The sequence below is a fragment of the Scylla paramamosain genome, chromosome 10, assembly GCF_035594125.1.
Source record: "Scylla paramamosain isolate STU-SP2022 chromosome 10, ASM3559412v1, whole genome shotgun sequence".
NCBI lineage: Eukaryota > Metazoa > Arthropoda > Malacostraca > Decapoda > Portunidae > Scylla > Scylla paramamosain.
In genome coordinates this window covers 14,195,112-14,212,500 of record NC_087160.1, presented here as the reverse complement: position 1 = coordinate 14,212,500, position 17,389 = coordinate 14,195,112, and the positions used below count along the sequence as shown (strand labels likewise).

General features: G+C 40.7%; 1 protein-coding gene across 1 annotated transcript in view; it reads right to left on the bottom strand.

Annotated features, from left to right (window-relative positions):
• Positions 1–17,389, bottom strand: part of LOC135104525 (synaptogenesis protein syg-2-like) — a 48,101-nt gene that overhangs the window by 10,226 nt on the left and 20,486 nt on the right. The window contains exons 5-7 of the mRNA XM_064012098.1: positions 16,062–16,265; positions 10,465–10,616; positions 8,074–8,218 (exon numbers count right to left, since the gene is read on the bottom strand). Coding sequence (XP_063868168.1) covers positions 8,074–8,218; positions 10,465–10,616; positions 16,062–16,265 — 501 coding nt within the window. The remainder of the gene's footprint in view (positions 1–8,073; positions 8,219–10,464; positions 10,617–16,061; positions 16,266–17,389) is intronic.

Here is a 17,389-nt window from a genome sequence, read left to right as displayed (position 1 = left end):
GAAATAACTTACTAAACATTCATAGTTTAGCAGAGAAAGAGGGAAAAATGACCTACTAAACATTCATAGTTTATCAGAGAAAAGGGAAAAACGAACTAGTATCTATTGTTACTTGACTTCTGTTCGCTGAAAGACATCGATGGGAAGTTACACGGGTTAATGAAAAGGATTCCAGAAATTACGGTCGCATAACAAAGAGAATCGAGTCAGTGAACAGCTGAGACGGAGGCTCATATTTGTAAAACGTAATTAGGTTTGATGACGTGACGTGATCACATTATACATTCTGCAAAGTGTTTACAGCCTTCCACTGATGTTCTGGAAATGAAATGGCACTTATTTTCTTTTCAGCTAATAGAACATTAAGATCGCTCACTTGAACACTTTCTATAAATCTAAAGGTATTGAATCATTAGTCCCTACTCGCAACTTTAGAATGGTAAATAATATAAAATGAACCACGTGACATACATAACATATACGTGTTAGTCGTGTTCAAAATTTACTTCACTCCTTAGAGTGAGAATTTCACGTGATATACTTCCAAATACCGCAGCATACTTGTAACTAATCCTGTATTTTTAAACGCATGGGGCTTTCAGTAGGATTATTCTAAAATGCCTCGCATAGTATTAATAGAATTCTCGTTGGTATTTTTTCTTTTCTAATTTATAATGCAAGATCCTTCTTGAACTATGGCTACATTCATTAAATATTTTTGAAACCTTAATTATTTTCACCAGAGACTGTCAAAAGTCGCCGCGATTAGACACCGAAATGTTTTAGAATACAAGCACAAGTTACTAGCGTCTTTAGAAATGCTAGTCTCCTATAGGCAGAAGTAAAAATCTTGAACATTATATAGACATCATGAAATTTCAAGCCAGACAAGAGGACATTTGATATGATAACTCGCCACCAACCAGAAAAAGTGAAATACATTTTTTTTTTACGCAAGATCACTGGCCAAGGAAAACAAAAAAGAGGAAAAAAATCCGACTGAGGTGCCAATCCCAAAAGATATGTCAAGAGAATCATCGAAAATTGAGCGATAAGTGCCTTGAAACCTTCTTCTTGAAAGAATTCAAGTCATAAGAAGGTGGGAATACAGAAGCAGGCAGACAGTTCCAGAGTTTACCAGAGAAGCGGATGAATGATTGAGAATACTGATTAACTCTTGCATAAGAGAGGTGAACAGAACAGGGATGAAAGAAAGAAGAAAGTCTTGTGCAGCGAGGTCGCGGGAGGAGAGGAAGCATGCAGTAAGCAAGATCAGAAGAGCAGTTAGTACGAAAATAGCGACAGAAGATAGCACGAGATGCAACATTGCAGCAATGAGAGAGGCTGAAGACAATCAGTTAGAGGAGAGGAGTTGGTAAGACGAAAAGCTTTTGATTCCACACTGTCTAAAAAAGCGGTAGCGGTATGAGTGGAACCCCCCACCCAATACATGTGAAGCATATTTCATACATGGGCGGATAAGGCCCCTGTACAGAGTTAGCAGATGGGAGGGTTAGAAAAACTAACGGAGACGACTCAGAACACCTAACTTCACAAAAGTTTAGATTATAAGTAAAGGACAGACCGAGGATGTTCAGTGAAGAGGAGGGGGACAGTTGACTGTCATTGAAGAATAGGGGATAGTTGTCTGAAAGGTTGTGTAGAGATGATAGATGAAGGAATTTTGAGGCATTGAACAATATTACGTTTGCTCTGCCCAAATCAGGAATTTCAGAGATCAGAAGTCAAGCGTTCTGTGTCTTCCCAGCGTGAACTATTTAGTTCATGTCTATGAACGCCCAACATTCTTGATCTTTTTCTGATTTCTAATCCTTTTGCTTATGCTGTCACTCTCTCTTCTCCGTTGGGCTCCTCCGATCACAATCTCATATCTGTATTTTGTCCTATCGCTCTAATCCCTCCTTAGGATCCCCCTAAGCGAAGGTGTCTCTGGCGTTTTGCCTCTGCTAGTTGGGAACACCTGAGTAAGTATTTTGCTGATTTCCCTTGGAATGACTACTGCTTCCGTGTCAGAGACCCGTGTTTGTGTGCCGAGCGCATAACAGAGGTGATTGTGTCTGGCATGGAGGCGTACATTCCTCACTCTTTTTCTCGACCTAAACCTTCTAAACCTTGGTTTAACACAGCTTGTTCTCGTGCTATACATGATAGAGAGGTGGCCCACAAAAGGTACTTAAGCCTTCCATCCTCAGAATCTCATGCACTTTATATTTCTGCCCGGAACCATGCCAAGTCTGTTCTCCAACTAGCCAAAAACTCCTTCATTAAGTACTCCTCCCTTAACAGAAAGTTTGAAAATCTTTCAAGATCTAACTCCCCTCGTGACTTCCGGCATGTAGCCAAAAATATCTCTAATAACTTTGCTTCTTCTTCTTTCCCTTCTTTATTTCAACCAGATGGCACCACTGCTATCACATCTATTTCTAAAGCTGAACTCTTCGCTCAAACCTTTGCTAAAAACTCTACCTTGGACGATTCTGGGTTTGTTCCTCCCTCTCCTCCACCCTCTGACTACTTCATGCTACCTATTAAAATTCTTCGCAATGATGTTTTCCATGCCCTCACTGGCCTAAACCCTCGGAAGGCTTATGGACCTGATGGGGTCTCTCCTATTGTTCTCCGAAACTGTGCCTCCATGCTTGCACCTTGCCTAGTGAAACTCTTTCAGCTCTGTCTGTCAACATCTACCTTTCCTTCTTCTTGGAGGTTTGCCAACATTCAGCCTGTTCCTAAAAGGGGTGACTGTTCTAATCCCTGAAACTACCGTCCTATTGCTTTAATTTCCTGCCTATCTGAAGTTTTTTAATCTATCCTCAACAGGAAGATTCTTAAACATCTATCAATTCACAACCTTCTATCTGATCGCCAGTATGGGTTCCGTCAGGGCCGCTCTACTGGTGACCTTCTGGCTTTCCTCAATGAGTCTTGGTCATCCTCTTTTATAAATTTTGGTGAAACTTTTGTTGTTGCCTTGGTTATATCAAAAGCTTTTGATAGAGTCTGGCACAAAGCTATGATTTCCAAACTACTCTCCTACGGCTTCTATCCTTTTCTCTGTTAATTCATCTGAAGTTTCCTTTCTGACCGTTCTATTGCTGCTGTGGCAGACGGTCACTGTTCTTCTCCTAAATCTAGTAATAGTGGTGTTCCTCAGGATTCTGTCCTGTCATCCATTATCTTATTATTATTCATTAATGACCTTCTAAACCAAATTTCTTGTCCTATCCACTCCTACGCTGATGATACCACCCTGTACTTTCCCACGTCTTCTCATAGACGTCCAACCCTTCAGGAAGTAAACATTTCACGCAGGAAAGCCACAGAAAACCTGACTTCTGATCTTTCTAAAATTTCTAATTGGGGCAGAGCAAACTTGGTATTATTCAATGCCTCAAAAACTCAATTCCTCCATCTATCAACTCGACACAACCATCCAGACAACTATCCTCTCTTCTTCAATGACACTCAACTCTCCCCCTCTTCTACATTGAACATCCTCGGTCTGTCCTTTACTTATAATCTGAACTGGAAAATTCACATCTCATCTCTAGCTAAAACAGCTTCTATGAAGTTAGTTCTGAGACGTCTCCGCCAGTTTTTCTGACCTCTCTAGCTGCTAACTATGTACAAGGGCCTTATCCGTCCATGTATGGAGTATGCTTCACATGTCTGGGGGAATTCCACTCATACTGCTCTTCTAAACAGGGTGGAAACAAAAGCTTTTCGTCTCATCAACTCCTCTCCTCTAACTGACTATCTTCAGCCTCTCTCTCATCGCCGCAGTGTTGCATCTCTAGCTCTCTTCTACCGCTATTTTCATGCTATTTTCATGCTGATCTTGCTAACTGCATGCCTCCCCTCCTCCCGCGGCCTCGCTGCACAAGACTTTCTTCTTTCTCTTATCCCTATTCTGTCCACCTCTTTAATGCAAGAGTTAACCATTATTATCAATCATTCATCCCTTTCTCTGGTAAACTCTGGAAATCCCTGCCTGCTTCTGTATTTCCACCTTCCTATGAATTGAATTCCTTCAAGAGGGAGGTTTCAAGACATTTATCCTTCAATTTTTGACTACCGCTTTGGACCCTTTTATGGGACTGGCATCTCAGTGGGCTTTTTTTTTACTGGATTTTCGTTGCCCTTGGCCAGTGTCCCTCCTACATAAAAAGAAAATATAAATGAAAAAGACGTGGAAAAATGGAGGGTGCTATCATAAGCATAGGAGTGGATAGGACAAGGAGTTTGGTTTAGATCACTGATAAATAACAGGAAGAGAGTAGGTGACAAGACAAGTTTCTTACCTTCACAGCTTTTCAGAACCTCAGCTGGAAGTTGATACGATTTTCAACATTGTTTTCATAATTCTTGTGATATTTAAACAAAATTATGTGTCGTTAATAAAAAAAAAAATAAAAAATCATGAGACCATGGCAAACCATCTCTTTGGCTTTTGGAAATAGTCTTTGTGGCTGAAGTAAGCATTTAAGAATACAGATGTAGATACCAGACTCTTCCCACGCTACATATGTAAATTTCCCAGTAACTTCACACCAGTAGCATATAAAGACTCTTGCATTAATAATAAAACAACCCTGGTTATTACAGGCAGCAATAGGGAAGGATGCGATAGATGGACTGAGAGAAACGAAATGCTCTTAATCGATAGAACAGTATTGAAACTTGTATCTATCTATTTATCATTATTCTGAAGAGAGAGAGAGAGAGAGAGAGAGAGAGAGAGAGAGAGAGAGAGAGAGAGAGAGAGAGAGAGAGAGAGAGAGAGAGAGAGAGAGAAAGAGAGAGAGGTGTGTGTGTGCAGGCCAAGCATATGCACCTGAAGTAAGCCTTATAGTCCCCGGGATACTGAACGTGGCGCAATATACAAGCTTGAACCACAGGAATGAAGAGGCGTCTAAGGCCCTCACAATGCCGTCTTGAATATGTATAGGGCGCGAGAACACGTCTCCACAAAGCTGGCTGAAGATACGTTAGGAATTATTCTCTCTTTTCTTCTATTTTCGAATGAGAATGGAGTAGAAGGAAGCGCACGAGAAGGATGGGGAAGCGAAAGAAAAGGAGAAGTAGGAGCGGGGAAAGATGGTAGTTCATATTATGAAACAGGACGTAAGGACAGATAACAATGAGCAAAAGGGAAAGAGGATGGAAAGGGGAAGGAGAGGGAAGAAACAAGAAAAGGAAGTGGAGAATGATGAATTTCGTAACGTCACGTCTTATCAGGACACTTTCGTACAATGTCATACTGAAGGAGAAAGGGCCTAGAATGGGGTACTCAAGGTGAATAATTATAGGAGGGAGAAACTCATCACGTGCGTCTGGAAGTGTATGTGTGTAGCTTTATGGGTGTTATGGTGACGGTATTAGAGTGTATATGACGCGGCGCTACATCTGGCTCTCACTTTTTACAGCCACTCGTCCCTGTGTCTCATCAGCTGCGTGTTAGGAAAAAAAAAACGTCTATTTTATTCTCGCTCTAGATCGTTAGATTTGTTATTTCTTTCTGCTTATCTTGCGGTATGGATTTTCTTTTTATTGTGGAGAGAATAGAGAGTTCTTACCTAAGAATCTGAAATGCTATCTGTAATTTCTGTGGTTCAAAATGTCCACCTGGTCATGTAATAGGAACTCCCTTCCTTAATCTTTATTTTCCCATTCTATGACTTGAACTCTTTCAAGAGAGCGGTTTCAAGACACTTATCCTTAAATTTTGGATAATCCTTTTGGCTTATTATTTAGGGACTGGCACCTTATTTGACTGTTTTCTTCTCTCCACCATCAACCAAGTGTATCTTATCCATGCTTACTTGAATATCTTATTGGGTTCAAAGTCTCCCGCTATATGGCCAGGCGGGAAAGTATGGAAGCCTGAGAAAAACTGTTTTATTACTGAACGTAGGGAAGAAAAATATGACAGCATAGAGGTAAGTGAGCCTTCAGTCTTATTGTCACCATTACAGCGAACACCACCACCATAAACCAGTGCACACAATTAGTAATTATGTCATCAACCATAGCCACCACTATTATCATATTATTACCAGCACTACTGCGACCCCTAAACACTCCACACTATCACTACCACCACCGTCACAATTACTCAAATCCACCACTTATCAGTCCACAAAATCACTGCTGCCGCCACCCACAGCCACCATTACAGCCATTCCAACCATTACAGCCATTATTACCACCTCTAATCACTCCATACCATCACTACCACCACCAACACCACCACCATCACCATTAGTCACAGCCACGACAAAATCACTGCTACCGTCACCAGCAACAAAACCGCCACAGCCAATATAACCATTACAGCCATTATTACCACCACTAACCACTATCTACCATCACCACCATCACCATTACTCATAGCCACCACGAACCACTCCACACCACCACCACTACTAACACAGCACAACCACTAAAACCACCTCCAGAAGCACTCTTTGATAGCCACACAACATTAAGAGGAGGGAGGCAGGAGTGAAAGGAGCAACGAAATGTAAGAGGGAGAGGGCGGGCAGTGGAAGCAAAGCAGTGGAGGTGGGTGGCGGGAGAAGACTATATACCTTGCGGTGCCCCATCATACTCGAAGGTTTACGGGCCCCTGAGATAAGCGCCACATAAGCACGCCCCATTACTGCTTCCATAAAACTAAACCACCGCACCAGCCCTGGAGGTTAAGAAATGTGGGATGCCAAGTGGTGGTGATGCTAGTGGTGGTGATGGTGTTGGTGGTGAGTTCTGGATTGCTCGGGATTAATACACAATGATTTTTTTTTCTATCTTTTAAGGATAATAAACATCATCGTATTCTTATCTAGCTAACTCAAACGCACACGCACGCGCACACGTATTTTTTTTATCTTTCTAGTCTTGCGTTATCGAGGTTTACGGTTATTGCCACTAAAATCGAGTGTCCGTCGCCGCTATCTGTTCCTGTTATCGTCGCTATTAATGGCAAACTTTGCAGAAAACGCCCCTGCTTCTCCATGCTTCTGCTCTCCTACCTTTTATTATTCCCCGCACATGGTAATCTTGCGCGTCTACCTCGATATGTGGTGAAGCGCTCCCCAGGATAAATAACTCGTGAGAATGTGTTGTTGAAGAACCAAATGGAGCAGCAAAACAGACAAAGCATCGTACTGTTTTTCGTTGCCTGGTTAGTTTTATATTTTTCTTTTGAATTTCGGCAACTTTTCCAGGTTCATGATGTTTTCAGGATTGAAGTTCAGTTGATTTCGATGCCAGCCACAAATTCAAAGTTTTTTTTTTTTTTTTTTTTTTTTGTCATGCCAATGTAAGAGTTTTTTGCTTGAACTCTTGAATTCTTAATTTCGTCCGAGCAGTTTGTGCGTCAACTGTAATTTTGTCCAATTTTTATTTTCGAGCCCCAGCACATATTATATGTTAACTTTGAGACGCATCAGGACCACGAAAAGAAATATTGAAATACCAAGCTTGGGAAAAAGGAGCAAGACACAACAGACTCCACTACCTTTAAACTTTTAATTTACTTGAGAAGTTTAAAAATAGCGGATTGAATGTAATTTTCTTCCCGACACACACACACACACACACACACACACACACACACACACACACACAGAGAGAGAGAGAGAGAGAGAGAGAGAGAGAGAGAGAGAGAGACTACGAGTACTTAGGCATGGTCAGTGGTTGAATAACATAGTAAAACATTCACGTCTTCTGTGGTTAGTTAATGGTTAGCCTCAATATTAAGTCTTGTGGTCTATTTACAATCAGGATTTTACAGAGAGATGGTCAGCAGGTTTTGTAAGGAGGCTTTCAGCAGAGTTTGTAAGGAGGCTGTCAGAAGAGTTTGTAAGGAGATTGAAAGCAGGTTTTGTGAGGAGATTATCAGAAGCTTTCGTAAGGAGACTGTCAGTATGGACACCGAGGTTAACACTAAGAAAGAACGCAAAGCACTGGAAGCGAATAAAAAAAATGTTATTCGACTTCTTACCATGACTCTACATACACACTACCACACTAAACTAAAGAATCACTTACAGTATACTTCGAGCCGCCACTTGTCCTCTAGTGGCGTGTGCTGAATCACTGGCGACTCTGACAGACACTTGAGGTACTTCCCGCCGTCACTGTCCTTGGGCACAAATGTGAGGGTGCTCAGTGTGATGTTTCCGGAGCTTGCGGTCTGAGGGAGGGACGGAAATCACATGAGAGTAGAGGAAGGGGAATGTGGAGCAGGAAAGAGAAAACTACGTGAGGCTGCAAAATATTACGGTGTTTATGTGAAGAAAAAATAAGATGAGAGATATTTTGTAACTGGAAGAGAGAGAGAGAGAGAGAGAGAGAGAGAGAGAGAGAGAGAGAGAGAGAGAGAGAGAGAGAGAGAGAGAGAGAGAGAGGTGTTGTCTGGGAAATAATCAGGCGCAATGTTACATATTCTTTTACGAGAGCAAGACATGCACCTTAATAAATAAACACCGGACCCTGCACGGCCTCAAAATCTCACTAATATACAAACCTGTGCTCTCCTGTCTGTCCTGTGCATTGTCAGTAGGTTTTACTTTATTTTCAGTAATGAACGCGTTTTTATGGCATTTTCACATATATATGTGGTACTGTTTCCCCGTTCTTTTCCGCTGTGTCCTCTCCTTTGCATATCTCTCCGCATTTCGCCTTCGATTTTACCGTATTTTATTCGCAAACTGCTCCATTAAGTCGCCCCTTTTCCTTCGTAGTGCTTTACAGATATTTTTCCCCTCCTTGCTTCCCTTCGTCTTCCTCTCACTCACATTCCTCTTTCCTCGGCTCTCTCTTGCTCCAATCAGTCTCCCTTTCACTTTCATCATTTTCTTTCCTTCCATCCAATCTCCCTTCCCTTCAATCTTTTCTCCCTTGTCTCCGTCCTTCCCGAGTCTCCGTCCCATGCAACCCTCCTCATATCTTCTGGTGTCTCCTTACCCCTCCCTCTCCTCCTCTCCCCTCTTCTCCTCTCCTCTCCTCTCTTATCCAGGATCTCGTTTCACTCTCCTTTACAGTTCTTCTTTCCTCTTTCCCTTTTCTCTTTTTTTTTTCCTATTCTTTTCGTCTCCCTTCTTTAGTCTCCTGTCTTTGCCTCCCAAACTTTCCTTTTTCTTTCGTATTTTTATTTCTTTGACATTTCTCTTTCATTCTCTTGTTTTCCGTCTGCCTTTCCTCGTCCATCCCTATCTCCTGACTAGACTTTTTTTTTTTTTATTGCACGTTTTGTCTTTTCTTTCATGTGTCTCTTTCATCTACTTGTTTTTTCAGCGGTTTATTGTTTCTCTCCTCGTTTATCCTTGTTTCCTTTTTACTACTTAATCTTCGTTCTCTCTTTTTATCATATTTGTCTTTTATTTGTTACTCTCCCTTAATTCTTTTCCTTTATTTTATTTACATTCTGAGTAGTTCTTACTCTCGTCGTCTGATTTCTTTTAAATCTGATTTTCATTTGTTATTTTTCTTTTCCTCCCACCTCGCCTTTCGTTATCTTCCAAATATTCTTTTCTCACTTTCTTCACACTTCCCTCATCAATCTTTCCCTTTCCTTCCTCACCTTTCCTTATCATCCAGCTAGTTTGTCCTTAACCCAATTTTCTTACTTCCGTCACATTTGTCTCATTCACTTTTTTACTTTCTTCTTTTTCTTATCGCACACTTCTACTTGCATTGATATTTTACTCCACTCTCGTTCCTCCCCTCCTTTCCCTTTCCCCTATCTTTTATCTCTAACTCACAATATTTTTTTTTTCTTAATTTCATCTCGTTGCCGTTCCTTCGCTCCATCTGCGTCAGTGTTATATGACCTTGCCTTTCTGTGTTCATATAGTACGTATACTCACGGAGGTAGAGGAAGTGATGACCTCATTTGTGTTTGTCCCTTCTTACTTTTCTTATTTACTTCTAACTCCCAATAATCATTTCTTACTCTCATCTCCTTGCCTTCCCTTCCTTCCATCAATGTGGTGTTATATGATCTTGCCGTTCTATTTATACACACATAGGACCATATTCTGAAATACTTCGGCGGAGCACCATTACTACCTTCCTAAGGTTCTAGTTCAAGTTATATATTTTATTTATTTATTTTTTCCGTTTTTTTTTTTTTTTTACGGTGTTAGGGATAGACTAATAAAATTTTTACATTATTATTAGTAGAAACACTCATGAAAAGCAGATTACAGTACATTTCATTCCACAGGTTTTAGTTAAAGTTATATGTGTTTTAAGGGTGTTTTTTATTTATTTATTTTTATTTTATTTTTTTTTACGTTTTTAGAGACAGTCTAGTAAGATGTCCACATTATTAACAGATGGAACACTATGGAGAAGCCGATTTATCATCCCTATAATCTTGGAAAATAGTTATGATGAGAGAGCAAAGCGTTTCTGTATACGGGCCTATATACTCACAGAGGTAGAGGCGTTGGTGAGCTGCACGCCGTCCAGCCACCACGTGAGGGAGGCTGATGGTCTCGCCCCGACACTCTGACAGACTAGCTCGTACTTCTTGCCAGCTGAGAGCGGTTCGCGGGAGCCTAGAATGTTGACGGAGAGCGGCTTGACTGCGGGAGGAAAAAAAAGGAGGTTCTTAGTGAGGTTAGGTTATGTTATGTCGTTAAAGGTTTAGAAAGTAGTGTTGCGGAGTTGTTCATGAATTAGGTTAGGTTAGTTAAAAGTTCAGAACGTGCCCTGAGGCTGCTTATGGGTGAGGTTAGGTTAATAATTAGAAATAATTAGAAAGAAGTGTCGTTCGATTGCTTATAATGTTTCTTTGTGATCTTTGTAATGATTTAGGCTGTTCTGTGGCTTTGTGGTGGATTTACTTCAGTGGTTGTTTATTTTGCTATCTTGTTTTCTTTGCATTGAATTTGGTTTAATGGTAAGAAAGGATGGGGTGAAACGTGGTCCTGTGATTGTAAATACACATGAATTACAACTACAACATTACTAATAAGAACCACTATCATTAGCACTATCACATGTATTAATGAAGAGAGTCAGGATGCATTTACTATGAGGTTATGGTATTTCATCAGTTAGCCACAAGAATACTTCATGTAGCTCTTCATAATTGAATCCATTCCTTCATAGTGCGCGCCTGCCAGTAATTTTGTTACGTTGCTCATAATTCTTTTACCAAACTGTAGCGCTGAAGCTTTATCTTTCCTTTGTCTCTCGAAACTTGTCAAATGTGTTCTTTTCAAAAAAAAATATCTTCGACATTTTTCTTTTCTTTTTCCTTTCTCCGGCAGAGAGTTGGAGGACGTGACCTGGGTTACTTTTTACTTCCTTTCCTTATTTTCTCAAATCACTTCAAAGACCAATAATATGAATGATATAGCTAAAAAATAGGCAAGTATTTTATTTTGTTTTGATTTCGTGGTCTTATTTCTTTTCTTTGAAGTAAGAGTACCTTATCATACATTCCTGTTCTATTTATAACCTCATACTTCCAACACCACTACCACCACCACCACCACCACTGCCACCTCCTTCTTCTCCTCCTCCTCCTCCTCCTCCTCCTCCTCCTCATCCTCCTTGATAATATGGACTGTAGTAAATACTTCACGATAGGAAACGGTTGAAAAATTGTTGGGAAATCCTTCAACTCTCATGAATCAAAAAAAAAAAATAAAAATTTCCTCCGTGTAGTTAATCTATGGAACGGGCTTCCTCGAAACGTGATAGACTGCAACACCGTAGAGACTTTTAAACGCCGTCTTGATAGATATTCTGCTTCCAGTCCGTGGCTAACAACATTTATTTGTTAGAGATTAACTTCCTTGCCTCCAGGAAAAGGGGGACACCTCGTTTCTTTATTTCCATTATTTCCTATAGAATTTCCTTTGGGATTTTTTTTATCTAACCCCGTAAGGTATTTATTTATGACCTGTTTCCTGTACGGCATATGCTGGAGGGAGTGGAGGGTGGGGAGAGAGCCTTCTGCTTTGCTGTCCTTTTCTTTTGCTATCACCTCAGTAGTCCTGGGTCACGTCGCCTCGTGAGGACCGCAAGGTCTGTTGTAGCCTGTTTCTATATAATTCTATGTAACCCCTCCTCCTTTTTCCCAAAACTTTAATAGAAATTATCATTAACGCTCGTCTCTAAAATTCAATGTTTAAACTATAACTGAAAAGTGGCTCAAGTGGTCTTCTCTTCCTCCTCTTAGACCTTTTAGTTTACCTCCTTCTCCTCCTCCTCCTCCTCCTCCTCCCCTTCTTCCTCTTCCTCTTCCTCTTCCTTTTCCTCTTCCTCTTCCTTTTCCTCTTCCTCCTCCTCCTTCTCCTCCTCCTCCTCCTCCTCCTCCTCCTCCTCCTCCTCCTCCTCCTCCTCCTCCTCCTCCTCCTTGTAAAGCCGTGTTGATGTAAACTGTCTTGCCACTGTAGACACCAGCTTGATGAGGGTTTGTCACGGAGAAAGTTGGCGAAAAATTGAACGAAAATACCCGGACCTGTTTTCCTTTGATCTAACATTCTTGTGCTGCTCGTCTCGCTGCTGCTGCTGCTGCTCTCTCTCTCTCTCTCTCTCTCTCTCTCTCTCTCTCTCTCTCTCTCTCTCTCTCTCTCTCTCTCTCTCTCTCTCTCTGTCTCTCTCTATCTCTCTCTCTCTCTCTCTCTCTCTCTCTCTCTCTCTCTCTCTCTCTCTCTCTCTCTCTCTCTCTCTCTCTCTCTCTCTCTCTCTCTCTCTCTCTCTCTCTCTCTCATTATGTTCTCCTGGACTTCGGTCTTCACTGTTGTTTTCATTGTTTTTCCTTTTCTCGTCCTCCGCTTGCTTCTATTCCTTGTCTTTCATCTCTTTGTTCTTCTTGTCCTCCTCATCCTCATTCTTCTTTCTTGTCTCTTTTTTATTTTCTCTTCCTTTTTCTTTTTCTTTTTCCTCCTCCTGCTATTATTCCTCTTTCTCCTCCTCCTCCTCCTCCTCCTCCTCCTCCTCCTCCTCCTCCTCCTCCTCCTCCTCCTCCTCCTCCTCCATCCTCCTCCTCCTCCTCCTCCTCCTCCTCCTCCTCCTCCTCTTCCTCCTCCTCCTCCGTGAAGACATTAATAGTAGTTACGGTGTACTTCGTGGAAGAAGGAATACTGTATTTGGCAGACTGGTGTCAAGTTATGATGAAACACTGAAAAGCATTATATTTTTCATCGACAGAAATTTTCATTTACAGTTTTTTTTTTCTAAATTGACTAACGTTTCTGCAGGCATTTTATATATATAAATATATATATATATATATATATATATATATATATATATATATATATATATATATATATATATATATATATATATATATATATATATATATATATATATATATATATATATATATATATATATATATATATATATATATATATATATATATTTTTTTTTTATTGACTGTCTTCAGATTTTCATACTTAGCTGAAAGCTTTATGGCTATTGATCTTATGAATCTGATTATGTGCATCAATAGCTTTGCCGCGCTCTTGCTATTCATAAGATTCGCTGTACCGTGTTTTCAAAGGTTCATGTGTCTTATCTTGACTTGTGGAAATTATTGGGGGCTTTGAGAAGTGTTTGCGTATTTTTGTTAGTAGTTAAAGAAGTATTATTCTTCATTAATGAGGAAATATACGTGAGGATCCCACTAATCATGTTGTGGCCTTTCAAAATACGTAGTCGTAATGAAAGCCGAAAGTCTTTAAGAATACCAGCAAAACTTTCATATTAAAATTTTCGGCCTCATTCATGCCCGAGTCAACCAATACCTTCGCTAGTTCTTTCTTTTCTCTTGTAGACTTCATGAGTTCGCTTTACTTTACTTCCCATTACCTTCAATTGTTTTATTTATAGAAGAGAGGACAAGACACTTATGAAACTAAATTGGCACCACTTTCTTTAAGATTCCGTTTTGTACATAATGATTTCGTAAAGTTGATTTTTTGTTCCAGAATTGAGCAATGAACCATTTTGTCATATTTTCAGAGAGAGAGAGAGAGAGAGAGAGAGAGAGAGAGAGAGAGAGAGAGAGAGAGAGAGAGAGAGAGAGAGAGAGAGAGATTTGCTTTCATGTAGGAGAGGCACCAACCAACGGCAACAAAACTGCATTAAAAGAAAAAAAAAAGTTTCTCTGAGGTGCCGTTCCCCGAGCAGAGTCGAAAGCGGCAGTAAAAAATGACATCCTAGGATAAGTGTCTTGAAATCTTTCTCTTGAAAGAGTTCAAGTCATAGGAAGGTGGAAATACAGAAACAGGCAGGGAGGTCCAGAGTTTACCAGAGTTTCCATATATGGACTAGTATTACATAAGAGCTTGGCGTCCTAGAAGTAACACACACACACACACACACACACACACACACACACACACACACACACACACACACACACACACACACACACACACACACCCACACACACACACACACAGTCATTCAAAAGCCTCGATGGGAAAGCTGTCGGTGGCTGTAATTTGCTGTGTACGCGCTTTGGATTCTAAGAGAGAGAGAGAGAGAGAGAGAGAGAGAGAGAGAGAGAGAGAGAGAGAGAGAGAGAGAGAGAGAGATTTAGAAAAAAGTTAGTGTGGAGTATAAATCTTTTAATCCCTAAATAAAAAAAAAAAAATAAATATATAAATAAAATCCGGAAACTAGCTGAAATATGACACGTAAATACAGATGAAGAAAAGTGCATTCGAACCCACACTGAGTAGTAAAAACCTGCCTAAATAGAGGCACCAGTGTGACATAAACATCTGCCGAGGCGCAATACTGTTCCATATTGCCTCGAGATCATCCTATTATCACACGGTGAAAACTGCATGAAATTGGACCGACGAAGGAGTCGCGGAATAGAAGATAATACAGAAAGGAACGATAAAAAGAAGCGGAGGATGGAAGGAAGGAAGGAAAGGGAGGAAGGTAGGAAATGAAAGCTTGCTGCTCAACCCTATCGCGCTTTAGCTAGGAAATAGTTGGAGACCCGCATCAATGGACAGAGCCATTTTGGAAATTAGAAGCGGCACGGTGAGATAGTTTCGTATTATCGGAGTGAAGGGAAGGCCATTCATCTGCAGCTTTGAATAGAAGTGAATGCTACAGGTTAGAGAACCCCATTGTTTAGACTCACGAAAAAGGGGGTGGTTACTTTGAGAGGCTATCACTACAGGCATATATAGACGCGGGTGTGCTCAGGGCGGTAATCGCGATGATGTGTTAATTAGTTACCTGGAGCGTGTCCTAAGGGGGTGTGCAGCATATTGACAGCGGCTAATTAAGTCTGCTAATAGAATGTGTATTCTGTATTTTCCTTTCTGTGTGTGTGTGTGTGTGTGTGTGTGTGTGTGTGAAAGAGAGAGAGAGAGAGAGAGAGAGAGAGAGAGAGAGAGAGAGAGAGAGAGAGAGAGAGAGAGAGAGAGAGAGAGAGAGAGAGAGAGAGAGAGAGAGAGAGAGAGAGAGAGAGAGAGAAAATAGTGTTGGTAGTGGTGTTAGAAGTAATATATCAGCCTTGCATTAATAGTTTACTGTTTTTCATGGATAGGTATACGTGATTAGATGCTTTATTTCAAACAGCAACAAAGAAGGCAGGAAAAAACATACACCCACAGAAAAAAAGTTACTTTTTACCTTTATAATATAAACTGCTGTTTTATTAATGTAAGAAACTAAAAATAAGAATATTTTCCTGTTAAAAATTCCTTGGGAAGACACACATACACTCACCTGCCCGCCCACCAACATACACACACACACACACACACACACACACACACACACACACACACACACACACACACACACACACACACACACACACACACACACACACACACACACACACACACACACACACACACACACACACACACACACACACACACACACACACACACACACACACACACACACACACACACACACACACACACACCACAAACCAGAACACACCACACCCACCCACACAACACTGAACATAACACCCACCACACTCAACACACACATTCCAAGCACTCAGCACCAACACAAACACTCACAGTTCATCTCGATTTTGATGTCACTCTTGACTGGGAGGCTGTTGTTGGAATTAGATGCCTCGCACACTAGGTTGGCTTGAAGATGGCTGCGGGTCAAGTGATTGATGGTTAGCCTGTTGGTGACCAGGTGGGGCCGTGGCCTCTCGCTCACGTCATCCAGAAGTCTGCCGTTCATCCACCAGGTGACACGCGGCGTTGGTTTACCTGTTTGGGCAACGGATAGAGGTGAATAAAAATATGGATGGGTTGATTTTGGTGAGAGAAATTGGGAGTGGTGAGATTTGTATGAGAGGAATGGATGAATGGAGGGAAGATAGAGGGATGGAAACAAGGAAGAGAGATAGGTGGAACATGAAGGTGAGAGGATAAAGAAAGGACCAGTGAAAGATAGAGATGATAATAGAAATGAAGAAAATGCGCTATTTTTTTCCTAACTTCATGTGGAATTTATTGTATAGGACACGTGAGAAGAACTCGGTGGTAACATGATGGTTTAGGAAATACTGTTATTCTACATTAATGAAGCGTAAAATGACAGACCTTCCCTGTACTTTTCAAGATGGAAGGAAAACTTTTTTTTTTCAAGTTTACAGTTTATTCTTACGAGGCCTGAGGGTGTCCTAGTTTAACTCTTTATGAAGTTATATCTCTGAACCCACGGAGTACAAAATAGCTCCCCCACAGGTATATTAGACAAGAGTTTGCTGTACAGTCACAGTCGGAAGTCGAGTAACTTACCTCACTCATTTCCTTTGTGCTTCATATTTCTCTTTAATCTTCAGGCCTCCGATCTCTTTAGAATCTATCAATTGTCATGTTTTGAACAGGAATTGTCGTCAGAGTAAATCAAAACACTATGTTGAGGAAAAACTCTGTAAGTTATGGGAAGAGTGGCGTGTTAACACATTCTCAGCAGTGACTGTACCTCATTTCCTTTTCCTTTTAATGTCGAAGTCTACTCTAGTCTGCTTTCCTTTGTTTTTTGTAGAACGTAAGAATTGATAGAGAAGCAAGAAGTAGCTGAGGAATTTAACTCGCTAGGATTTTCCCTGTATTATTATATGAAAATACTAGAGAATAAATCTTCATTAAGTTGGCCTCATTTTTATTTTATTCTTCTTCTTCGTTCAGGAATACAGGAGAGAGTAGATAGGATCAGAAAGATAACACGCTCCCTGGGAAAGTGTAAAGTCTCATATGTAGGAATTTTCTGGAAAATGCAACTTAGTGGCTGATCTTTACTTCACTTAGGCAAAGAATTTTGCATACCGTGCAATGTTTTCCATAAATTGTGTACTGCGAATTTAAGTTATTAAAGATACTGGAAA